Genomic DNA, 25,631 nt, shown 5'->3' with positions numbered 1-25,631 from the left:
CAAAGCAGCAGTCTGGCACGGTGCCATCCTAGTGCGACACGGCCTCTCCGGAAGCACTTCTGGGCAGCTGGCTCTGGTCTGAGTGAATAGGAGCCAGGCCTCAGGGACCGGTGACTTGTGGGGGTTGATTGGCTGGCACAGACTGGGTGCTTGGTGACTTTGGAATGTATAAATGAGTTAATCTATCAAGCCACATCCCAGAGGGCAGAGGTGACCTCAGGTTCTGAGGAGTTCCTGTCCACCTGGGGACCTGGATAGGACAGTCTCACCCTGTGTTCTCTCCTCCACCTGGTGGACATCAGAGGCCACCATGTCCTGGCTGATACGGCCCTGGGAGCCCTGGCAGCTGTAAACTCCAGCCCTGGCTGAAATCTAGCCCCTGCATGGCCTCCCTCTGGCTTGAAAGCCTGGCTGCTGGGAGGTGAAGGAGTTCTCCCCCAAACACACTTCCCCGCAGAAAGGCCAATAGAAGCATCTGTCTGTCTCTCGCATAGGCAGAGGAGGGCCCTCCAGAGGCCTGGCTAGGTTGCTAATGTTCCACTAACCTATGGGGCATTGAGGCCAGGAAGGCTCAGATCCCACTGGGGTGCAGCTTAGTAGGAGGCCGGGGGAGGGGACGGGACTTTCCAGGATGAGGTAAGTCCCTGCAAATGAGGATGCCAGGAACAAGGAAGAAAAACAAAGGGGATTATGGGCTCCATTCATGTACCCCAGATGAGGAGCCAGGGAAGGCACAAGCCCCCACCTGGCCTGCCAGCTCCTCCTGCTGGAAGAGGCAGACCAAGAAGGGAGAGCTCATGGCTGGAGAAGGAAGGAGGCTGGCTCCTGGGTGGCCTGAGGCGAGAGCAGGAGTCCCTTACTGCCCACCAGAACTCCCCAGTGGAATGTTCTCTGGCAGCAGGCGTGGGCTTTCTGTTCAGAACCTGCCAGGGAACAGCAGGGGCTGAGGAGAACCACTAGCCCAAAGGCCCTGGCTGCCTCTTCAATGAGGTTCTCGGAGCCACCAATTTGGACAATTTGCTGGGTGTCCTTATGGCAGCTGGGGTGGGGCAGGGGGTGGTGGGAAGACAGAAATAAAGCCGTTTAACATCTCCAGGGTCTCCTTTCCAGCCTATCCCCACACCTTGGAGACAGACAGACGGAAAGACACACACAGGCTCCTGGAGACTGGAAGCCGCTGTTAGAGAGAATCAAACAGGCTTACTTCCTCTGGAGAAGTCAAATCTTCTAAGTCCTCCAACATTTTCTCTACAAACTCTTCAGTCAACAGAATCTGGGAAGAAGGCACAAGACAGGCTTTTATTATTATTTCTTAATATATGGTCTTTTTGCCAACTGCCAAGCTGTGGATCTTTCTTCTGGCCACGGAGGAGATATGAGCCCGTGGTGGATCTGTTCTAGGGACAGAGGGAAGTGCTGGAAGCCTATCCCTGACTGTCATTTCCCCCCAACTCCCACCAGCCTGCCATATCAGAGGGACGAGGACAGTGAAGGAGGGCTGTCACAGGACAACGGGGAAGCAAGGTGTGGGTACGTGGGAGAATGGTACTGCCGGTCCCCAGAAGGGACAAAGGAATGGGCAGGAAAAGAGCCTGTTTGGCAGTTCGGGCCCCCTGCACGCGGTAGTGCAGCAGAGAGGAAACAGAAAAGCTGATGACTGGGGAACAGAGATTGCCAACCATCCTCTGTGCCCAACTGGGCTCACATGTTCCTCTTTACCCCCCACTTGGTAGGACAAAAGGAATCTGTTTGGATTTGGAATACAAGCCTCGTCTGGAATCTAGAAATGCCCCAGAAGGTACATCCAAGAATGTGTAAGCCGGAGAATTTGCAGATTGTGCACCAATCTCTCTCATTTTACAGATGGGAAAGGGGCTCTCAACCCGTTTCCCTCCGCAGTATCCACATCTCAAGCTGGAAGCTCCCAAACCCCTGCTCTGCTGGGCTCACTCAGCCACTGAGTTCTCCAAAGCTTCCTTCGAGAAACCTCTCCTCCAAGTCACCTCCCAGCTGTCCCACTTCACTGCTCTAGTCTGATGCCTTGTCACTTCATGCTTTGATGTTCAGGACAGCCTGGCCCCACTACTCAGCTGGCACAACCACTACCCTCACAGGCCTTCTTCAAGCTGGTGGGCCATTTCCCCAGCTGGCTCAGGCTGGCTCTGCAGAGCTAGGCCAAGCTCACACCAGGCCTGCACCACAATGGGCCCAGGCTGAGGATGTCTTTCCTCTTCCCAACCTGACTCTCTCCTCCACCCTTTTCCTTCCTGTGCTGGTCCAGGAGCCTCCTGGTCTCCACACCTGACCCTTCCCTACCCTCCAGGCTGTGGGTCCACCTGCCTCTGTTCTGCCTCCTCCAGCAAACTCTGAACACCTTGGGTGAGGCACAGAGGAAGAAGGACAATGGGGTGAAGACCAAGGTGAGTGACTCTTCTGAGGGAAGCCCCTTTAGAAGGATGGGGATCGAGAACTTGAGAAAATACCCTTCAGGTTTCCCCTGGGAGTTGTCCACTCTGGGAAGAAGAGAAGTTTCAATATTTGGAACACAGTCAGCTTGTGCGATGAAGTAAAATGGCAGAGCAGTGTGGGAGAGCAGCAAGCAGGGTTGCTGGGGACCACAGAGGACGGAGGGCTCCAGAGGAAGGAAGTTGATGGCCTGGAGGTGGGAGCGAGGAATGAGAAAATGACCCCGAGCGAGCAAACCACCTCTGTACCAGGCACTGTGTTGACTGCTCAGTGTATCTTATCTCCTTCAGTCTCCTCACAGATGAGGAAACTGAGGCACAGACAGGTTATGTAATTTGCCCAATGTCACGTGGCTTGTGCGTGGCTGAGCTAAGACCATATCCCAGTCGTGTCTGGACTCTAAAGTCATCCCCGAAGTACTGCTCTTCCCCCCACAACATTTACACATTTATTCATTCTTCCACTCATCTGCCCATCAATCTGTTCAATCCCACAGCATTCCCTGGGTGCCTCTGCTAGGCCTGGCCCTGGGCGGAGCCCCAGAGACAGGCATGAAAGCAGTCTACACTCTACCTGGACATGCACCCTCTCCTGGTTGACAGGGAGCCAAAGGACATCCTCCCAGGCTGCAAGCCCACAGTCAGCAGCAAACCGGCTCTGACCATTGGCTCCCACCTCACCGAATTTTTTTTTTTTTTCTTCTGTTTGAGGAGCTCAGGCCTCAGGTGAGGGCAGAGACCAGATTTAAACAGGCAAAGTCAGTGGAGAGAAATGCCCACTTGGGGGGGGGGGCCCTCCCACCCACATTCTTCTTCCAAGTGCACCTTGAGCACTCCCAGACTCCAGGGACTCTTTCCTAATCACACCTCAGTCTTCCCACTGCCAGGGCCCATGCCCCTCCATTATCCCAGGGTCCCCCCCTCTCAAAGTCCAGAGTTTCCCTACCAGTTATCGCCAGTCTGCGGGAGGAGTACAAAAGTCACATTCATGGTTTTGGCATTTCCGGGGCTTGCTGCCATCTCTGCAAATGCTAGCACAAACACGAGCATACCTAAAACCCAATTACATTACAATGGCTCCAGTCTGGGCCAGGCCGGGCTGATTTCTAAGCCACAAATAATCTGGAGGGAGGGACTTTCTGCCAGAAAGGTAAATAGGTCTGGGACTATAGTGCTGGGCTGAGGTGGAGGGGAGGGTTCACCGGGACCGGACCACCCAGTGAGACACCAAAGAGCCATTTTTCGACAAAGGGAAAGGCAACCCCACTAACGTGGAGTTCCGTCCTAAGCCAGTTCCTGTGACAAAGGTCTGGAATAGGTGGTGGAGAGAGGGTACGCTATGGTGGCTTTTAGCAGAACAACCACCAAGCACGTACCCTCTGTGTGTGGACTCATTTTATACCCGGCTGGCGGAAGGGATGGCAAGACCAGAAAAGGGGACAAACCCTAGTTACTCCTCAATTTTCACTTTTGGTGCTTTGCTGGTTCCTGCTGGAAACTTCACATTATTTTAAAAGAATTAAACAGAGAAAATTATACATAAGATCTGCATGATATTAAGGGTGACATTCCCTGCAAAGAAACACGACAGACTGTCATAGCTGCAGGCAGCTAATTTAATTTCCTTTGGGAGTTAAACCTTAGAAGCTTGGATTGAACAAGCAGGCCCTGTTCTTTGTATATTTCAGACCTGGAGCTGAGAATGGTAACAGATCTTATCCACAGGACACTGGAGATAGACAACTGTGACGGAGCAGCTCCTGGGCGCTCTCATGAGCAACAGACTCGCCGTTGTGATGCAACTGTGGGAAAAGCCTGCGATGCTACGCTTGGGGCTCTTGAAGCTCACTGGGTCCCCGTGGAGCTGCCTGGCTCTGCCACAAATGAAAACAGGATGGTTATGAAGACAGTGGCAATGATAACACCACCAGTGGCAGAAGCAGTGGTGCCTCCTCCATGTGCCGGGCACTGGGCTAAGCGCTTGACTGGTATCGTTTCACGGAACCCTCCTGGCAGTCCCGCAAAGGCGGTAACTATCACCCCCATTTTGCAGACGAGCCGGTGTCGAGAGGAGACAAGGCTCCTGGACTTTAGAACAGTGATCTGACCTCATGGTGGTAGAGGATACTCTTTTTCCTGTCTGGAGAAAATACCTCAATTCTAGAAGCCTTGTTTACTCAAGGCTAACTCTTCTCTCTCTCCTCTGAAAGGGGAGGTAAAGGTGACTTTGGCTTCTACCGATGGCCTGGAAAACCAGCCGTCCTAACCCCAGCCAGACCTATATCTCCTCGAGAAGAACAACCCTGATTAGCTCAAGACGGCTGAGTACCATAGACACCCAGCTGCTCAAAAATTGAGTTGGCCAACTGGAAAGGAAGGCAAACCATGCCCAAAGATGGTTTCCAAGTGGGAACAGCAAGGCAAATTTCCAGGCCAGCTTAGTGAATGCATACATAAGGGAACATTTACTCTAACCCAGAAAAGAGCAGTAGAAATAACAGTAATAATACTGAAAATAACAACAGCACTCAGTAACACGTGGTCCCCATGAGCTGGGCATAAAATGCTTAGGTTTCTGTATAACCAGCCCTTGGAGGCAGGAGGCTCTCTGGTGAGAGGAGAAAGCTCCCACCAACCAATCTGAACAGCAAACTCCCCTGGCAAGCTTCTGAAAATATGAAGATGCCATCCAGACTTTCAGTATTGGAATATCCTGGCAAGGCCAAGACATCTGCACTTTTGAGGCACCCCAGGGGATCATGGGAAATACCCAGGCTCACAGGGGAAGGGGGTTTGGGCGCAGGCTTAACCAACAGGGGTGAGTTGGTGGCTGCAGCTTCAACACCTTCTATTTGGCCAAGATGTGAGGGGAGCAGTGGCTCCTTGCTCCCCACTACCAACCCCCACTGTTGGTCAGAAAGGGGGCTTGGAATCCAGATGGCAGCTTACTCCAAGTGCTCACACCAGGTGCCTTAGGACAACCTGGCTGGCTGGTGATGAGGGAGGGTTGTCAATAATCTCCCAATTCCCCAAGCCCCAGCAAGGTCCACAAGGAACCCAAAAAGTGATCTTTCATGGGGCCTGCCCTGGGCAGGCCCTGCTGTGCCGCAGACAGGAGCCCAGCTGCTGCAGATCTGATTCAAACGTCTGTGGTTGGTGCTATTTCTGAGTCTGCAAACAGCGTTGACAATGCCCACTCCTTCCCCTTGATACGACAATCCACACTTTGTCCGGGGCCCTGTTTGCTCTTCGTGTTGACACGTTGTTCTTGCTTCCCAACAAGTTTGGCTTTCTTCTTCCCTCTCTTTCCTTCTCTCAGAGGCGGAAATGTGTTGTTTACAGGGTAAGGCCTGCCAAGGAGCTGCTCTGGCACCCACAATGGCCAAGGAGGAGGCAGGACGAGGAAGCAGTCCGGTCTGTGTCCACCCCCCTCCCCAGACTCCAACAGGCCAGACGAAAGCCGGAAAACAGCCTGGAGACCCCCCAGGCTTGGGGGCAGAGGTGTGTGTGGCACACACTCATTTCCTGTTCTCAGTGGGTGGTGAGAAGTTGGCTTTGGTGGCCAGGAGCAGGCTCAGAGCCCTCCTGCTCTGGTTGCCGGCTTGTGAGGGCAGAGTGGGCCATCACAGTCTTCTCCTAAAGGGAGGGTGCTGTACTCCCCAGGCACAGTGCTAGGATTTAAACCCTGATGGGTGTACCCTGGGACAGTGAGGTCCCAGGATGGCAAACGTCTCCAGGGAGAACAGGTTGTGGCCAGGTTTACCAGAAGAAGGAGAAACAGTAGAGGCACGGGAGAGGAGCTGCCCAGGGCCTGGGCCAGGGACTGCCAAGTGTCTTCCACACAACGTCCAAATGGGTGGATGAGGACAGAAGGCGGGGGCTTGTCCAGAGGACAGTGGTGAGTCAGCCACTGGGCTAGGACCAGAGCCCAGTAGTGATTCCCAAACTTGGCCTGGAGCGGCGAGCCCACTCGGAACAACAGCTGGGCATCGTGTCCTGAGGCCGGAGCCTCCCATCAGGGCTGGCAGGAACGGCTGGGAATGGGGGCTCCACTTGGGTGAGCTATCAGACACCACACAGCTGAGAAAGCATTGCAGGGCCTAAAAAAATATTCTCATATTTGGTGATATGACCTCCATGTGACCTCTGGGGCTGACTTCTCCCCCCTTCAGATCAACCCTGGCTGGGGATAGATGAACGACTCAGTTCTGGGCTGGGCTCCTGCTCAGAAGACTAACAACCCAATGTTGACAGCCTCAAGGGAGAGAGGCTTGTTAAAGCTACCGGGATGTGGAATGCTGGGGGAAGGTGTGCAAGAGAGGATGCTGGCAGGCCTCCCCCAGGGCCTGGAGACCCTCCTGAAAAGCTCTGGAGCTGGTTGACAGGCTTTACAATCTCCATGAGGATGAAAACAGCAGATGGTAGGGCAGATGGAGTCAAGGTGTTGACCTCCGGAAACTGAGAAGCCTATGGAATTGGTGCAGGATTCCTGACTCTCCAGCTCCTCCAGGAAGCAGGGAGTGTCCACTGAGCTCACCCTGGGGTTGCAGACGGCCCTGCCTTTCTCTGGGCTGGGGCCTTGACTTTCCTGCAGCTGGAGAGTGGGGGAAGGGGAGGAGCATAGAGGGTAGGTGCAGGCCCAGGAGAAGGTGGGTGTGGAGGCCTGTGTGGGGCCACTCTGCACACTCCAGTGAGGGCCCAGATTCCCTCACCTTCTGCCTTTTCCTCTCAGCCTCTCCTTTGTCACTCTTCCCCCATGTGGGGTGTCTTTGCCATGCCTTTTCCCCAAGAGATAACAGGCCCGGGCTGGTAGCCAGAACAAGGTGCCAAGGCTGGGAGCAGGGCTTCCAAGGCTGTTGAGGCTGATGTAAGAAAGTCATCCCAGCCCCTCCCCATTCAGCTGGGATCAACAGGGAGAGTTCAAGCAGCAGCCAAGAAAACAGAAGTCTAGAGCTCTTCACGTTCTTGGGCCTGCCGCATTCAGCTCCTTCCTGCTCCTCTGTCCCTAACAGGCCTGGCACACAGAGGCCAACGAGACACCCCAGATCCTGGGAGCACGCGCAAGAGATGCCTGCAGGGGGGGCTGTCCTCTCTGTGTTGGGGAACTCCCTCCAGAGGGGCTTGGGGCCCTTCTTGGTCCAGTGGAGAGGCCCCTCTTTGGTAATGAGCCTAATCCCAGACCTCCAAGAGGTCCTGCAGACTCCTGGGGAGACAACCAACCCCAGAGGGAGCCCCAGAGGCCCACAAGTAATTACAAGCCCAGGTTCCCACAAGCTAGGCAGCTGCCTGTGACCACAGTGGCAAGACCCTAAAGGGGAAGGCGAACAGGCAGTCAGATGCAGAAAGTGCTGACTGCTTTGAGGGCAGGGAGGAGAGCTGTTTGGGTGTTGGCTCCATGGCTGAGGACTGGCGGATAGAGAGTGGGGGGTACGGGCAGAGGGTTTCCCAGGGCTCCTTAGGCCTGAGAATCCCCTTGGTGAGTGAGGGTGCAGGCTTGGGGAATGGGGCCCCAGCCAGCCTTCCTAGGAGCTCCCCCGTGAGCTGGCCCGTGCTGGACCACACTAATGAGCCCATAACACAGGCCTTTGATTAAGCAGCTCCCCAGCACAGCAACTTTATTGAAACATGCCGAGGCTAGCGGCTGGTTCCCACCGCTCCGGTTCCCTGGGCAACAGTGCATGGGAGGGGCCGTGCCCAGTGCTTCAGCTCCCTTGAGGGGGCTGCCCCAGGGTGAGGGGAGTGGGGCTGGGAGTACAAGGCCAGTAGCCCGTGGATAAGCGGTTGGATTCAGAACTCTGGGGGCCCTGAGGGGCATCATGACATCTGCTGAGTCCTCTGGGGGCTGGGGCTCCTAGGCTGATGAGAATGGAGATGCTGACCAACCCCTCCTCAGGGTGAGAAGACTTTCTAAGGGGGATGGCAAGACTCTAAGGACAGGTTCAGAGTTGAAGATGTAAAACGTACTGGGGGTAATTTCTTCTTGAGTTTGGGGAGACCCTGGTCCCTACTTTCCCAAGAAAATGTGCTTGAACCTCCAATACACACAAATGCCATCTGAGGACACTTCTGAGACCTGTCAGCACAGTCATCTACTGGGAATGATGACCTGTTAACCCTTCTGCTGGGTCCCCACCTCCCCCTTCCTTACCAGCAAGAGGCAGCCTTGCTTCCTGGGACATAGCTGGGGTGGGGCGGTGGGGGGCAGGGAGGCCCTTTCCACTTGTGCTGGGCTAGTTTCAAATGTTACACTTCAGAGCTTTTGCTACAGTAACTACCAACACCACATGGACAGAAATCTAATGTTACCAAGTGGGACTTTTAAAATGTATTTATAACTTTATGGTTCAAAGTAATTTTGTTATGAAACAATGTAATAACAACAGTGGAAAAAGGCAAGATAATTTATGGAACACAATATTCCTAAAGCACTAGCTTCCATTTCTTCCTCACTTAGTCTGAGGAGTGTGGTTGGTATTCTTTGTTTGCTGTTTGTTTTAATTAAGGGTTAGTATTTGTGCAGGGGGGCGGCGGGGAGGGCTGGCCTGAAGGAGGAGAAATTCAATGGCAAGCTCAACCACACACACACACACACACACATGCCCACATCGACAGTTAAGTATGTTTCACAGACCCCCCCAGACAGGGTTAACCCCACAAAACCAGCATAATTCTCTTCCCCGCTACTATAACCATCCTTCCATATACCATAAACAGGGCACAGTCAATTTCTGAATTGCTGTCAGATCCCCTTTCTTGATACTCCTCAGAGAGGTAAGGTAGAGTTTTCTTCCTCCCGTGCACCCAACAAACAAAGAAAAAAACAATGTTCCCCTAACACATCTGGGAGTATGCTGGACCAGCCAAGCACCAGTTATAGACCTGGGACAGGGGTGGGGGCTGGAAGGAGGCCTGTGGCTCTCAGGTCCCAGCACCCCACTTGGCAGTGGCTCTGAAGCTGTGCTCCAGCCAGAAGAGCAAAGGAAGGACAAAGTGTTCTGGACAAGCCAGCAGGTTTCTGTGCAGAAAAGCTGGGTTTCCATTAGGAGGAACAGGACAACCATTAGATGAGGGGAGTAGGGAGGCTCTGTCTGCTGAGGCCTGCCCAACCCAGCCCCAGTCCAGGTCCACACGTCCATTATCTAGGAGTTCTGGTGGCATTTCCACAGAGGCACCTGCAAGTGGCTTCCAGACTCCATCTTATCCTGCTTCACCCTTGGTTTCCTGGACTTTGGTTTACCCGGGGTGCGGAAAGTCTGGTACCTCTCAAACCTAGATTTCCATGGCAAACCAATGGCCAGGGCCTAGAGAGTTATCCCTGGTGTCTCAGGGGATGGCGGAGAGGCCAGGAAGTACTACAGCTGATGGGATAGGCAGCAGCATCCACACTCCACATGGTTTCCCATAACCAGCCCTTCCGGAAGGGAGTCAACAACAGCTGCCAAGGGAGGGTAGGGGGAGGCAGGTGTGGGAAGAGCCCACGGAAGACAAGGTAGGGAGGGGGAAAAAAAGGTAGGGAAAGAAAAGGAGCCTCTCACTTGTAACCAGGGTCCATGGGCTGCGTAAGGGTGCTCCTCAGTGGCGAAGGCGCCTTCCACTCCCGTGGAAACAAATGTGATGGCCATGTCACCTGTGATACTTTTATACGTAAAGTGCCGTCCATGCAGGAGCCTGCCCCTGGGGGTAGGAACACAGAGACAGTGAGCAGCAGGCCTGGCCAAGGCTCAGGGACTGTGGGGGCTGTGCTCCCTGGGACAGGGTGCCTGGCAAATGCCCTCTGGACTGCCCACCTGCCCGCCAACAGGGGACTGTAACCAAACACGGTCCAAGAGAAACCTCTCACGAGTTCTCTACTGCCATTCTTCCGAAGTGCTCAAAGCTAGCAGAGACACTAGATCAGCATTCAAAGGGCCTGCAGGGGCAGTGGAGTACACCTCCTTCACGTCCTGGTGAGGAAACTGAGACTAGAGAAGGCAGTTAGCAATACGCCCAAGGCCATGCCCAGAACTAAGAGCAGGGTCATGTCCCCCTTTACTTTGAAGGTGGGGGTGAAGCAGTACCTAAACAAACTTCCCAAGCCCCAGGGAGGATGGCATAGTGCCTTCGCAGCACAACTCCTGTGCTCAGGGCAGTGTCTGCCACCTGCTCCTGGGACCTCCCACAAGAACAAAATGGCTAGCCCCGGGGCACCTGTGTGGCTCAGTCAGTGAAGCATCAACTTCAGCTCATGTCAAGATCTCGCTGTGTGTGGCTTCGAGCTCCACATCGGGCTCTGTGCTGACACTGCAGAGCCTGCTTGGGATATTCTCTTTCTCTCTCTCTCTCTCTCTCTCTCTCTCTCTCTCTCTCTCTCTCTCCCCCACTTGTGCTTGCTCTCAAAATAAATTAATAAACTTAAAAAAAAAATGGCTAGCCCCAAGGCCACAAGCATACCTCAAAACAAACAAATAAATCGTAAATCATAATCATCACCATCATCATCATCATCATCAAAGCTGAAGCCAAATGGGGTCACTCTGAGGGAGCCACAAGAAGCTCCTGTTAATCCCCAGTCTGGAAATACACCTGGGGGAAGGGCAGGCAGGGACAACTAGTGAGCCAGAGATGCCAGTCAGCAAAGGAAGCAAAGCCTGCCCCTTTGCTTTCTCAGGCTGCCTTGGATTAACCCTTTACCAGTCTAAAGATCTTGAGCTTGGGCCAGAGAGGGAGCTGGGGAGGAAATGGCTGGGGTCCTGGTGGGGGGGTCTTTCCAGCCCTTGTTCGTTCTGACCACTTGCTATCTTTGCCCTGCTGCCCAGGGTGGTTGGCCAAGGTTGGTTAGCATCTAAACTCTTTTCTCAGGCTCTGGGCTCAGTGGGGAGGGACCAAACCAGGGTAACCCCGTTCTTCCTTGTCATGTTGTCTGAGTTCAGAGTTATTCTGGTCGCCTCCCCTGCTATAAAAGTGAGGGTGGAAACCCCAAGGGCTATGCAAGAAGCCAGCTGAACAGATTCAGCCCAGTGCAGCATCCCCAAACAGAGAGCTGAATGCTGGCCACAGGGCTGGGTTTTCTGGCACTGTGGACAGCAGCAGAAAGGACACAGCTGGGCTTCTTGGTCCCTCAAGGAGTTTGTTGTGCTGGCCACTGGGTTTGGAGAACTGAGCGCTATGCATGGGAAAAGCAACACGAAGAGGAAAATAGAGCCTGACCCACCAGAGCCCTGCCCTGCTATTCCAGTGCTACTGACATTGGGCTTGTGGGATGGTAGGGGCGACTGAGATTGCCGAGACCACTGAGCCTTCCGAAGAGAGTAAGGCTGGAGGGGACACCTCTCTGGACAAAGGAGTGTTCTTCCACACAGTGTGGGCTACAGCCTGGTTCAGAGTCCACAGGCCCCCCACAGGCCCAAGATGGACCTGCCCGACTGGCTCTCCTCCCTCCCTGGGTCCCAGACTCCACCCAGGTGTGTGGGAGAAGGCACGCATAGGCCCGGTGGCTCCTTGAGGATGAGCTGTGTGCTGTGGGGCTCACCTTAGGCAAAGGGGAATGAGAGCCCCTGACTCCTGGTTGAATTTCAGATGCACACTCTCAAGTTGTCGTGTGCGGATCAGCTCATGGGGAATGATGGCCGTGGAGCTGTCGCTTTCCAGGCTGTCTTTGCGGCTTCTGCAAAGCAAGCACAGGGACAGGTTCAGCACAAGGTAAATAAATACCACGAGGAGCAGCAAGATGGGAGTCTCTCAGGGTGGGCTCCCGAATAATGACAATGACCGTGACTGATGATAGTGGTTAACAACACCCACCGTTCACCGTGTGGTGGCCAAATGCCAGCAGCTGTGCAAAGCACTTCTCACTGACTACTCTCAACATCCCCATGAGGTGGGTACTATTGTTATATCCCTTTTACAGATAAGGAATTGGGAGATCAGAGAAGTTAAGTAACTTGTGCAGCTCCCACTGCCAGGGAGTATGGAGCTGGAAGCTGGTCGAAGTTAGATTGGGTTCCAAAGCCTCATCTTTGGCCAATACACTATATAAAAGTTTACCTCGCAGTGGCTTGTTCTTCCCTATATAGCAGCAGGAGCATCTGGGAGCCCTTTCTCCCCACCCTGGAGTCTCAGTTCCCAAGTTCTCCAAAGCTGGAGTGCTAGAGTACCAGAAGGTGCGGCTCCAAGAACTTCCTTCCAGCCAACCCTGAAAAGGCTATGACTTCCAGCAGGCTCTGAGCATGCTCGCTCCTGCTAATGGCTAGGAGCTGCAGTGACATACACATCCTTCATCTAACCAGGAAATGATACAATCCTCAGTGAGGGGGTGGAAACCAGATTCTTAGGAGTCAGACCAGTGGGCCTGGCTGGGCAGCAGAACCAGGCCACCATCCTGCTGGGTTTTGAGGCCCCAGGGGCCCTGTACTAGATTCCTCCTGCCTGTGGCCTTGGCCACAGTGAGCTGTCACTGCTGCCTCACACTCCCTCCTGTCCTGCTTCCCGCCAACAGCTTGCCCACAACTGGGCCACGGGGTCCCTTTGCAATCTAAGATATGTTCTTTCAAATTCAGCTGCCCCCACTGACAGCCTCTCAAATCTGCCTCAGCCGGAAATGAGGGTTACCCACTGATCCTATTCAAAAGGCCGGATCCTAGTTTGGGCTGTGAATCGCAGAACAATTCCCCAAGTGTCCATCAAAACACTGGGTAAGAGGCTCTAGTTATTTATCATTCAAGGGGCAGGAGCCATCCAGGATGTCCAGGCTCCACAGTCAGGCAGTCAGTGAGGGGCAGGCCCAACCTCCTCACATGCCGGGGGCACTGAGGTGCTAGGGCCTTTGGCCAGTGAGGCACCCCGACAGGCAGAGAACCTCCCCAGAGGGAGGGTGTGAGGTCAGCAGGCAAAAGGATAGAGGGTGACATGGGGCAGCCAGGGTCCTGCCAAGGCAGTGGTTTACGAAAGCTCTTGAGGTAACGGGGACCAGTCCTATCAGCTGTGTGGATCCACCCCCAGATGTAACCGCTCTGTCACAAAGTGGTCCCTTCCTCTGGTTTGCCAAAGTGAATTCTGAAACTGCCCTTTGCCCTAGCTTCTCTTTTGACAAACCCTTTCACAAGACCCGTGAAGGAGACAAATGCTACGTACGGCCAAGCGGGTCATGGAAGTTCAAGACTGGCAGGAAACTCTGAGGTGGTTTAATCTACTTCTTTCCTTTACAAAAGAGAGCTGGAAACAAGTCCAAGGCCACAGAGATGGTCTGTGGCAGGCCAGTGTGGGAGCCTAGGACCTCTTGCTAGATCTCCTTCCCTTACCACCAAACACCACATCGCAGTGGGTGCCCTCAGGGCCCAGACAAGAGCAGAACTCAGAAGACAGCAGCCCTATTCTGCCCCAGAGCGAGGAGGCCAGAGACTCACTCCTGAGTCCTCACAGCAAGCACCCCCTGTATAGGTTATGGTTAGCCCTTCTTTCACAGATGAGGAAAATGGAGGCTCAGAGAGGTGAGGTGACAAGCCTGAGGTCAGAGTGAGTTTAAGGGGAAGAGGCAGGGTGTCATTCTTACAATTGCTTCCCTGTGCCATCTCTGACAACGTGACATACCAGAGACATACCACCGTGTGCCCAAAAGGAGCTGAAGCCTGGCTGCCAGGCGGGGCCTCTGAGCCTACGGGGCCCACTAGAGGATCCCCGCCTCTCTGGCATGGGCAAAATGCTGATGAACAGCAACTGGGGTAGGGGTGGGGGGTGGAGGGCTGAGAGAGAAGAATCAACAGCACACAGGGCTAGAGACATCTCACGCTGGAGGGAAAAATAAATTGTTGAAAGTCAGCTAAAGTCACCTTGGTAACTGCTACAACACACTCACCCGGAACGAGGACATCAAACCCAACTGCAAACAGCTTTAAAGAAATGGAAAAGAACTTAATCATCTGAAGAATTAATGTGACAAGTGCCCACATTTACACCTCCCACCAACCTTCAATCATTTGAAAACGTACTTTAATCTTTTAAGAGAAAAAAAAAAATTGCAAAATGCTAGATCTGCAATCCTGGGGCTTGGGTATTTCCGGCATGCTGCTTCAATGGAAATGCGGCTGCTACACACACACACACACACACACACACACACACACACGCACACGCACACACGCAGGAGCCCAGCTTTTTGCTGATTTGTTTTTTCTGGACATCGATGCAGAAGCATGAATTATTTGTGTGGCTGGGTGAGGTATTAAATCTGCAGCCGACACAGGTTTGCAATGTTTTGCATGGTTGTCAGCTTAATCTTAGTCATAAAAAAATAAGTACTGTGCTCGCCAGCGTGGCCTAATTTTTCAGCTGGGCTGTTTTTGCCCTGAGCTCCCTGTGGAAGAGAAGGCAGAGCTCCAGGGGGCTGGAAGGGAGAAGGGCTCCCAGAGAAGCACGCCCTACACCCACTGGGGACTGCTAGGGATATGGGGCCGGGGGTGAAGGACTGCTTCAGGTGGCAGAGTGGCTAACGTGTAAGTGCTGGGTTCGACTCTCTCATGACCTTAGGCAGATAATGAACCCTCTCTCTAAGCGCCAGTATCCTCTTGATGGGGATAAATAATAATACGCTTTTGTTATGGGGATTGAACAAGATGACCGGCATGAAGCATCTAACGGTGCCTGAGATGTAGCAGGGGCTCAAAATATATCTGGGCTGGATCAGGGGGCTGCCTCTAGAAGTCTGTCTGCTCTTCCTGCAAGAATGCTGATAGCTTAATAGGGACTTATTTGCCTTTACCAACTGCCTCTGCCAAATCAGTCTTTACTTCTGAACAAAGGTCCTTGCCCTCAGCTTGGGAGACGGGACTTTTGAGATGGGGTTTGAGGGGCTCCTGACTCCCTGAGCAGTCACGGTGGGCCCTGGTCAACTGCTGGTCCTCTGAGAGGCCAACAAAAACCCTTGAGGCCTTTGTTCTGCTAAGGGAGGTACCGGCAGGGCCGTCTTCCTTCTACAAAGCACAATGGTCTTCCTGCAATTCTCATCTGCTGGACCTCAAACTACCCAGAAGTAATTTAGTCTCTCCTCCCGTGATAGCCTTTCAAATCCCTGAAGCTGCTCCCACAGGCCATCATCAGTTTCTCTTTTCCAGTATCTGTGGCTCTGACTTTCAACTATAATCTTAAGACATGGCTCTGAAATCTTCCAGCTATCCACGTCACTTTCCCTTGCGTTTACTCTAGCATGTCAAAGCCAGAGTGTCATGTCCAGAAGTGAAGTGTCCTGTGTGGAAATAAATATAGCATGTGGTCTAACCAGGGCAGATCAAAGAGGGACTATGAGCTTTCTTGTTTGGGAAATTTTATTTCTATTAAAACTGTCATCAAATTGTCTATTCTTTATAACTTCGTCATATTACCAACTCTTACAGCACACCCTCTGTCAACATCTCCCTCAGGCTCTCTCCCATGGTCTGCGCTTAGACCTCCTCTCCCCCATCTTGTATGTACTGTGGATTAGTTGGAGCTGAGAGACAGACTCTGCATTATCTGGCTACTGTTTCAAGCAGTCCAGGTATTTCTGAAACCTGACTCTGGCATCCATCATACTGCCATTCCCTCCTGACTTCAAGTCACTGACAAAACTGATAAACTCACCATCAATGTTCTCATCCCAGGCTTTGATTAAACAGTGAACAGGACAGGGTCAGGCAGACAGGCTGACAGACTGACATCATTACTCTCTGGGTAGGCTCATCCAACCAATTATAAATTTGCCCAACCGTCCCATCACCAAGTCCTTCACCCTCCTGGATGCTCTTGTGGACATTCCTCTGTCGTGCCAACAATGATGTCAGAAGACATTCTGAAAATGTCTTGCTAAACCCCACCTATAGATCTATAGCACTTCCTTTGTCTATCAGGTAGAAATAGGTAACTATTTTTTTAAGGTGAATTTAAAAAAAAGTTTTTATTTGTTTATTCATTTAAGTAATCTCTACATCCAATGTAGGGCTCAAACTCATGACCCTGAGATCAAGAGTCTCAAGCTTCTCCAACTGAGTCAGCTGGGTGACCCCCTCCCCGCCCCGGCCCTCCCCATAACTATTTCTAAAAATAGATGAGGATGGTCCAGCGGGCCTGATTCTGATTCTTCGTGAATCCATGCCAACTCTCAGGGTTCACTGTGCCTCTTAAGGAGTATTCACAGCCTGTTTGCCTTATAATCTAGTCCAGAATTTTCCCTGATGGCTGACACTAAGCTCACTAGTTTGGAGAGTGCAAGATGCTTTTTGCATTTTGAAACTTTTGAGTGCTTTCAGTCTGCCAACACCTTTTTCTTATTCCCTCAAAGGTTGGGGACACCAGCTTCATAAATCCCATCTGTCAATTCGCCTGGTGTTCTGGGGCACAATGCATGTGGACCAGGCAGTGTGAAATCGTGGCTTTCCATCTTCTCATCAATGCCTGTGTGACTCTACTCTGATAACCATTGTGTTTTTCTTGAGATGGAAGCATAACAGAACTGGAGTAAATCTTGCTTTCTCTCTGTGTTACTGTGTCCAAACGATGGGGCTTAGGTTTTCTTCTTGTTGCTCCAAACAGAAGTACAGAAAATAAAGTCCTTTTTGCTGGTCACAGCACTGTGTTGCAAGACTCAGTTCTTCTTGCGTTTCAGCCTATTTTGACCCCGTTCCTTAATAGTCTCTGCTGGTATAACATACTTCTCCTTCTAGATTTTGTTCAAATTCTTCAAGAAATCCGAGTTAAGTAAGATTCTCTACATACCTGTACTGGTCCCTGGAGGTATTACACCTCCTTTTAGTTTCCAGGGGACTAGTCACAATGCTAATAAGAGGGGCCCTTTACTGAGTGCAGACCGTGGTGCCACGTCCCCGCGAAGACCCTTTATATACTTTGCTTCCTTTCATTTTCATGGCAACTCTGTCAAGAGGTATCCTTTTCCCCATTTTACAGATGAAGAAACTGAAACTCAGAGACTTAAATAACTAGCCCAAGGTCACACAGTGAATGAATAATGGGCTGAGACAAAATCACCAGGTCTTCCTGACGCCAACTATAACAACCACAGTATTTCTCCTTAAGAACTTCCCATCCCTTTGAGTGGGCTTTCGTTCTGGGCTTTCAAGGCCACAAGGGCACATCTATTTTTTTCCCTGAACTCTTAAAAAAAAAAAAAAACAACAACAACCTACTTCCTAGAAGCCAAGGCAGGGCTTCCCAAAGGGTATTTGATGGCATCTTAGTTTCAGGGAAGCTCCTGGAAAAGCAGATGGGGCAAGAGCCGGATGCAACACACTGGGTCTCAGGTTAGAGACCTAAAATGTTGGCATTTTGAAGACTCTGAGGAGGACTGCAGAGGGCAAACCAGCCAGTTTCATTTTATGTAAGCCAGCATCTTCCAACCTTAGTCATGGAACCCCCTTTTACTTAACACCCAACAAAACCCCCTAAAAGGCTGTGAGGACCCTCCATCTGGGGGCGACGGGCCTGGCACTGCTCTGACAGGGCACAGGGTTTTCCTTCCTGATCTCGCTCTGCCCTGATGCTCTCTTCCAGCGCCCTATCACTTCCACTCCATCCATCTCCACTGCTGGTCAGCATCAGGTGCACAGCCGAGTGCCCCTCACTGTTCCCTTTATGCCAAGATAGTTGCTCTCAGGAGACCTGTCGGGCAGTTACCGGCTGCTAACCTTCAGCTCTCAGCCCGGTGCTGGGGCAGCTGAAGTGCCTCTACATGTCCAGGGCTGCCTTGGTGCTAATTCTGTGATTTTCAGTGAGAACAGGTTATCCTTTCCTTTCGCTGGACGGGGTGAGCTGTAACAGCTCCTACAATATCACTTCTTGGACTTTTATTTATGATTCTTTTTAAAGTTTAAAGAGTCACAGAGTCCTGGCAGGTTCATTCCAACAGGCAGCAGTCTTCCCATCCCACTCCTCGGAGACAACCACAATCCTCTCTGTAGGCTGACTCTTTTGATGTTTTCCTCGTTATTTCTGATATACTTTATTTCTTTCTACTTCCCGATATTCCCCTCTCAGGTTTTACCTATTGACTTCCTACTAAGGAATATGAGCTTTTAGCTCTCTTCTGTCCCCTACTCCAGCCCTCCCACCTTCCCAAGAGAACTGTATCGTAAGTTGGTTTGGATCAGTATAAAGTGTCTACATTATTATATGAAACCAAGGCTGTTTACATCTGAGCCTGTTACAACTATGATGTCTACTCTTAGTAAAGTATACTTCCCTGGTGCAGTTTTCTATTTTCCTTGGTTTTAACAACAATCTTGGTTTTCTACTGTGTTTATTACTAATTAAATCCTAAACTACCAATGGTCTAGAGATTTCCCCAAGACCCTCATATACATCAAGTATTTATCAATTTTATCTCTTTTATTAAATTTTATTTGAGAGAGAGAGAGAGAGAGTGAGCGAGCAGGGAGGAGGGACAGAGGGAGACAGAGAGAATCTTCAGCAGACTCCACGCTCAGCCCGATGCAGGGCTCAATCTCATGACCCTTGGTATCATTACCTGAGCTAAAATCAAGAGTCGGACACTCAACTGACTGAGCTACCCAGGTGCCCCTAAATTTTATCTTTTCAAAGACCTTCCTCCAGAGGTCCTTCCAAACTGGCTGCCTTCCATTCTTGCTGCACAGCTGTCCTCACCGTCACCCTGGTGCTTCCCCTTGCTTCTTTCCCATGCTGGACCCCATTTCCTGTACCCCACTTGTATGCCTCACTCATTCTGCTGGAATAGTGAACAGAGTTCACTGTATTTTTTGGCGTGCTTTTCTCAAAGAGTGCCCGCTGACCTGCTACCCTCATGGGTTTCGAGGCAAACTAAAACACCAGCTTTACTCTGTACAGTGGTGTATAAACTTCCAAGGCCTACTTTCCAGTTACTTTTTCCTATGATTGGCAGGAACCCCCTCCACTTTATCCTCTTTTAAAGGCAGCACCCAAGTGGTGAAGAGGCCTGGCTCAAACAATCCAAGGTTCAAATCTTGGGTCTGACAATTATTCCCAGCTTACTGACCCTAGATAAGTTATAAAATCTGTCTAAGCCTCCGTGTTGTAATTTGTACAAACGGGGACAACAGCAGCCCACAACACGGGGCCTGGCACACGGCAGTGCTTGATAAAAACTGCCTGCACAGCCACAAGAACCTGTCCAGCCCAGGATGCTTCCTGTAGTGGGAACAGTGAGGGGTGGTGTATGGGACAGCTTAGATGCACACCTCGGTAATTCAGGAATTGATCTAAATCTTTCCATTTATTTCTTTACCACCTGTCTATGTAACACATTCTATATTTATGCTTCCCACTACATAAGGTGACTTTTTACATATCCTAAAACACTCTCTGCTTCCAGTGTCAAGAGAGATTCCTGATTTCTAGGACTGTATAGTTTATGGCACATGCTCTGTTCACCCTACCCACACTTTACAGACCGACAGAACTGTATCCATATTTCCTCTCCACCCAGGTCTCTTCAGATCAAAAAGTCTTAACTTTTCCATTTAAGCCTAAGGGTACTTATTGGTCATATTCTATCAATGGCAGCAGGCATGGAAAGGAGAGCAGCTGAACCTCTGAGGCTCCCTTTAGCCATAATCCCAGTCCCGTGACAGTGGTGACATCTGCACTGGCCACACGACTCGGGGCCTCCCCCTTGGAGATGCCCGGGAGTGGGAACCAGGGCATCAGAGTTGGCAACTATTCAATAGTGAAGCGGGTTTGGCATGCGGAGCCCTGCCCAACCTCTGGCTTCCGCCTCTAGCCTGGGAGATTATTCCTTTTGCTTTCAGGCTGCTGACGAAAGCTCTGAACTTTCCAGAGAAAAAACCAGCTGAAGGTCCCCCTTCAGGGCAGGATTGGGACAGGGTATAGGTGTGGGGTCAGGGTAAAGGCACTAGCTCACCTCCACAGCTACTACTAAGCCCAAGGCTGTATCACCTGGTAAACACCAGTAGCCAAATGATAAAGAACCGTATTTTCACTGTGAATACCCCAAGGGCAGGACGTGACGATGGAACAGCGGGGCAGGGTGTGACTAAAGAAGAGTGAGTGAGCAAAATTGCCATGATGGTGAGGGGATTCCTTCAGCAACCATTAACTCCTCTGGGCACCAGGGACCCCCGCCCCCTTGCCCAGCCCCCCAACTTGAGTGGGAGATGAGGATGCCTGCTTTCCTGAGTGAGCCCACTCTCACCAGAACGCCTGGCTTTCTGTTTTCTGAGACACTGAGTCATTTCCTCTCTCCAGCTCTCACCTTCGAGCCTTCCTTTTCCCTTCCCTGGAGAAGTGACTCACTGCTGAAGTGTTGGGTGACACTGAGGATCAAAGATGGGCGATAAAAATACTCCTGATTGTGCAACTTGAAGAAGGGGGATGCAGTGTAGACTGAGGATTCAACACGCTGGCCATGAACTCTGAGGCCACGGCTCCATGTCTCTGGGATGGTGGAGCAGAGCAAGGAGTTCAAACACCAATCGGCCTGGGCCGGATTTGCTGTGGGGCCCCTTGTTCTGTCCTCTCAAATGTTTGTCTCTGAGAAATGCACACAAAGGCAGGCACTTAGCACAACATGCGTGGATCACAGAGGCCTGGGCCCTTCCTCCCATCAGCCCTGCGGAGCCTGGCTGGGGCCCTGTGAGCAGGGCTGTTTCTTTCTGGGTTTTCTCTCCAGTGAAAACAACCGTACTTCCCCAGCGTGGGAGTGGTGAGGGAAGCCAACGTGACAGACTCAGGCTCTGGGCTGGCCGCTGCACTGATGTGATGGATCCTTTGAGCAGGGTCACCCACAACTGCCCTGCACGTGAGCCCTGCACCCCGATGGCCCAGCTGTTTTCCCGGACCGAAACTCACCTTCCTTCACCCAATTCACTAGATGCAAACTAGATATTTTCTCCTCCTAGTGAATCATCACAGACCTCATAGGGTGAGCAAAACAAAACACAAGTTTCTCTAAAGGATGACTCCCTGGCCAGGTTATAAGCTATTCAAGATGGGAACAGAGGCAGCAAAGTCACTCCGTCCAAAAGGCAAACAGATGGGAGCAGAGACACTCATAAAAGTGGGGAGAAATATACGTGCACGCGTGTGTGTGTTGGGGGGTTGTGCAGTGGAGACTGTCACAACCAGAGAATTCATGCTAAAAACCTTAATTCTTCAGGAAATTAAGGCAAAAAAGCAAAAATGAAAAAAAAAAAAAAAAAGCCTTAAAAGCCGCTGGCATGATCCCAGAAGACTGAGAAACTTGGCTCAGAAATGATGGTTAGTTTGCTTTTTAAAGATGCCTCAACTACAAAGTGGTTTTCTCACAGTCAGGAACCTTCCCCTGCCAACACATATGTACACACACGCATGAGCCCTGCCCTTCTGTGGGAGGGTATGCGACCCAGAGAGCTTCGTAAAGGTCCTCCAACCTCAGTCAAGTGAGACCCTGGCAGAGAGAGGGGGAGTCCTGGAACACTGCTGCAGGTTCCCAGCATCAGAGAAGTTTATGAAAATGCAAAGCTCCCCACCCAGTGCACCTGACCACACACATCCTCTGAGTCCCTGCGAGAGGCTAGGGAGCAAAGTCCAAACTCCACAGAACAGTCTAGGCAACCTCAGACAGAGAAGAAGCCCGGGGCCTCTTTTCCCCCTCAGGTCCCTACCACTGCCGGCAGGCACAGTCCTTAAGCCAGGCTCTCAGTGGCCAAAAGGAGTTGCTTCTCAAGCTTCCCAAACTCACCCGGGGAGGGCAGTGGGAAGGGAGGCGCCAGTGAGCCGAAGGAGGCTTTTCTCAACTGATCATCTTGGGAAAAGCCAGATACAAATTTCACGGCTGGAATGCAAGGGTTGTGAAACCCTGAAAGAAGCCCCAAAAGGGGCCAAGGACTCTCCTTCCAGGAAGGCGGTGGGAGGAGGGCTGGCAAGCGCAAGTGGGAGAGGAGCAGGTTACCCAGAGGGGCCTGCCTTTCTGGGAAGCAGGAAGTAAGGTCAAAAGAAAGAAAGGAAGAAAGAAATCCCCTAGCCCTGAGGTGGTAGAGGGGACAGAGAGATAGGGTTGGTTTTGCTTCTGAACATAAAGAAAACTAGGCTTTGTGTCAAAAAGTAATTCTGGTATAAACGAGCCAAATATGATACAGCTCGTTATCTCTGGGATTTGGAAGCACCGAACTGACCACATGTCCTCCCTAGAGTTAAATAAGCATAGTAAGCTTCTAACATGGGACTTAGTCTTGTCCTCAGTGTCATGTGAGAGGTTCCTAGTCCTGCTCTAACTAGTTAGATGAGGTCCCCCAATGAGGGTCACTAGTACCTCAGCCTTGTGTGTCCCTCATGTGGTCCCTGAGAATGGGGTAAGGAAGGTCACAAGTAGGGAAGACTGCCCTAAGCGCCACCCTTTTCTAACCTTGGACAAGTTACTTACTAGCCTCTTTGTACCTCAGTTTCCTCACCTATAAAAGGGGGATAATAAGATTATCTACTTCACAAAGTGACTCAGAATAAATTAAGCTCATGTGGCATAAAGCACTTGGAACATTACTTGGCACACAGTAGTCACTATGGAGACGTCAGCTGCTTTTGGGGTGTGAAAAGAGCAAGGGCTCGACGCCCCCCTCAAGTGGGCCAGAGTTCACACTAATGCCCAGGCTCCATCGGCTCTTCTGAACCGTAGCCTTCTCAGACCATACCCAGACCCATGTGGAACCAGCGCGCCCCAGCCTAGAAAGCCTGACTAAAGGAAAATCAGACATGCACACACAATAAGGCCCACACTGGTTGTTCCCCCACAGGGAGAGGAGCAAACACTAGTGCCAGCACATTTTGGGCCGGCTTTCTCAGTCGCATCCATGTGGTTTATCTGAAACGGGGTCAGGTCCCAGAGTGGGCAGCATAGATATTACAATCGTGCTTGCTGATCTAAACTGAGTCCATCATCATCGATCGTGAGATAACAGCGAGCTAGAGCCTCGAGACACTTGAAGAGTGTGTTGGAAAAGGTTCTTGGCAAAGCAGGAAGAACCATTTCTCAACCAATTGCTAACAAATTGGTAACTAGTACCGAGAACCTCAGAAGAGACGTTCTGATTCCCTCCAGGCTGCAGATTCCAGCACTTTGGAGACCTGACTGGGCACTTGAGCTGCAGGGAAGGGAAATGACCCCAAAGGGCCAGCACCCCTGATCTATTTCCACCCATCTACAGATAGCCCTTGGATCAGACCCAATGCCCCTCTGCCCAGTCAGGGGTGGGCTGAGTCTGGGCTGTACGTATGCATCCGGGAACCCTGAATCCTTGGGTCCCCACAACGTGTGGAAGTGCAGCAGCTGGACGTATGCCCAGGACAGGGAGCGAGATTTCAAGCCTGTTGTACAAATATAAGAGGGGCAAGTGGGGTGTGTCTCTGCAGGAGCCCCTGCCCTTCTTCCCAGAAACCTGGACCTTCCAGAGTTGACAAGGCCATCTGAACTGAGACAGTCTACAAGTTATAGGCAATATGCTTAAGCCTTTAAGACTTCAAGTACCTCCCGGCCTCCCTGCCAGTGCCAACGGGGCCTAGAAGGAGAAGCCAAGCTCAGGGCATGGGAAGGAGCATGGCCCTGGGACAGGGTCCAGACTCGTAGGTGGAGAGCTTCCAGATGCCCCACGCCTCAGCCTGGCCATCTGCTGCTGCCAGGGGAAGATCATGGTGCCTCACGCCAGCTACTTCAAAGCAGATGGCTGGAGAAACCCACTGGCTGGAGTTGAAAGCTGCTCGGAGGTGGCAGTGGAGGCTTCTCCAGGCTCTTGTCAAAAAGTTCAACCCCTGGCTTCTGGATGGCAGATTCACCAGGTGAGCCATCTTGGGCAGCCAGAGTAACCAGCCCTCCCTCCTCCACAATCTGCTCCCAGGTTGAAGCTTTGACTTTAACCAGCCAGGCCTCCCCTGTTCCATCCACGTCAGCTCCTTCTCCTGCTTGAAAGTTCTAGGGCACCTTCAGGGTCCGTCTCATGTTCTTCCTCCTCCAAGAAGCCCTCCCTGACTATTCCAGATCATGCCGACTTGTCTTTTCTGTAGACTAGTAGATCACTACCACTTCTGGGGATCATGGATGAGCAGATGGAGCTAGAATTCAAAGAGGTAGCTATTTCTAACTAACTGCATCTACACCCAGACTCACACCAACTTCAGTTCACGCACCCCCAAAGGAAGAGCCTATATCCTAGGTGGCCCTCTGGGCCCTGAGCTTGCCACACAGCAAGCATGTAATAAAGACTTCTCAGAAGAAGGATAGATCACCCTGGTCTTGCAGGAGTTCTGTGCTTCCCTTTTAGCCCAGGGTGCAGCAACTTCCTCCCTGGCAGGCAAGGTTTCTGCTCTGGGCTGCCAGCTCCCAGGCAGCCCTTGCCAGCATCTATTCCCTACAGCTTCCCTGATTCAAAGGGCAGAAGGGGGTGCCCAGCTCCAGCCCTGCCTACCACTTATCACCTATCAGAGGAAGAGAGGTCAGCAGGAAGAGGATCTGACCTGTAGGGGTGGCCACAGTCTCTCCCAAGGGCTATTGGGGCCCCACGACAGGCAGCAGAGGCCTGCAAAGGACTTCCCTTCCCTTCCCTGGGCCTCATGGAAGGGAGGCAGGAAAAAGGGCCTCAGCAGCAGGCATCCACTATGGGGCTGGCCAGACAGGGAGGCCCCTGGGGCTGCAGCTATCAGCCGGAGACCAGGCTCCAGGAAGGAAGGAAGGGCAACTCTGGCCGAGGCCGAGATAAGGAGGGGAGTCGTGCTCAGCACAATGGGCTCCCACGAGGCTGGGATTTTGCCCCAACTTGGCCTCCCGTCTGCTCACACAGCCCATGTAAATATTTACTGATGTTTATATTTCTGGTCTGTTAGGTTCCCTCTGAGGTCCTTTTATGACCCACAGATCTGTGTGCCCCAGAGACCCTGGGCCCATCCAACAAGGGCTATGGGCATTGTTCTCTCTCATGCAAGCCCCAGGGACAGACCCTTCAGAACAAAACTTCCCCCCACTTGTACCAGCCCTGGAACACTGCTTTCAGGAAGCTGTACTAGCCCCCTCTGTGGGCAAGGAACTTACGGGGCCCGGTCGTGGGTGAAGCCGTTCTGCCGCTGAGGGTTGATTGGCGGAAGGACAGGTTTGCTGTTGATCTCAAGTCCTCTCCTCAAGGTCTCCCGGATCTGCTCCGTGTCTGCAACAACACCACTAAGCTGCCT

General features: G+C 51.9%; 1 protein-coding gene across 6 annotated transcripts in view; it reads right to left on the bottom strand.

Moving 5' to 3' along the window:
• Positions 1-25,631, bottom strand: part of SUFU (SUFU negative regulator of hedgehog signaling) — a 125,499-nt gene that overhangs the window by 12,114 nt on the left and 87,754 nt on the right. For 5 of the 6 annotated variants that reach the window (XM_086680730.1, XM_086680731.1, XM_086680732.1 and 2 more), the window contains exons 8-11: positions 25,495-25,606; positions 11,974-12,108; positions 10,001-10,139; positions 1,205-1,273 (exon numbers count right to left, since the gene is read on the bottom strand). In XM_086680730.1, the coding sequence (XP_086536856.1) occupies positions 1,205-1,273; positions 10,001-10,139; positions 11,974-12,108; positions 25,495-25,606 (455 nt within the window). The remainder of the gene's footprint in view (positions 1-1,204; positions 1,274-10,000; positions 10,140-11,973; positions 12,109-25,494; positions 25,607-25,631) is intronic. The other variant, XM_086680734.1, reaches the window with a different exon arrangement.

Source organism: Puma concolor, chromosome D2 (genome assembly GCF_028749965.1).
Source record: "Puma concolor isolate L17-30 chromosome D2, mPumCon1.1.hap2, whole genome shotgun sequence".
Classification (NCBI taxonomy): Eukaryota; Metazoa; Chordata; class Mammalia; order Carnivora; family Felidae; genus Puma; species Puma concolor.
This window is presented reverse-complemented; position numbering and strand designations above follow the sequence as displayed.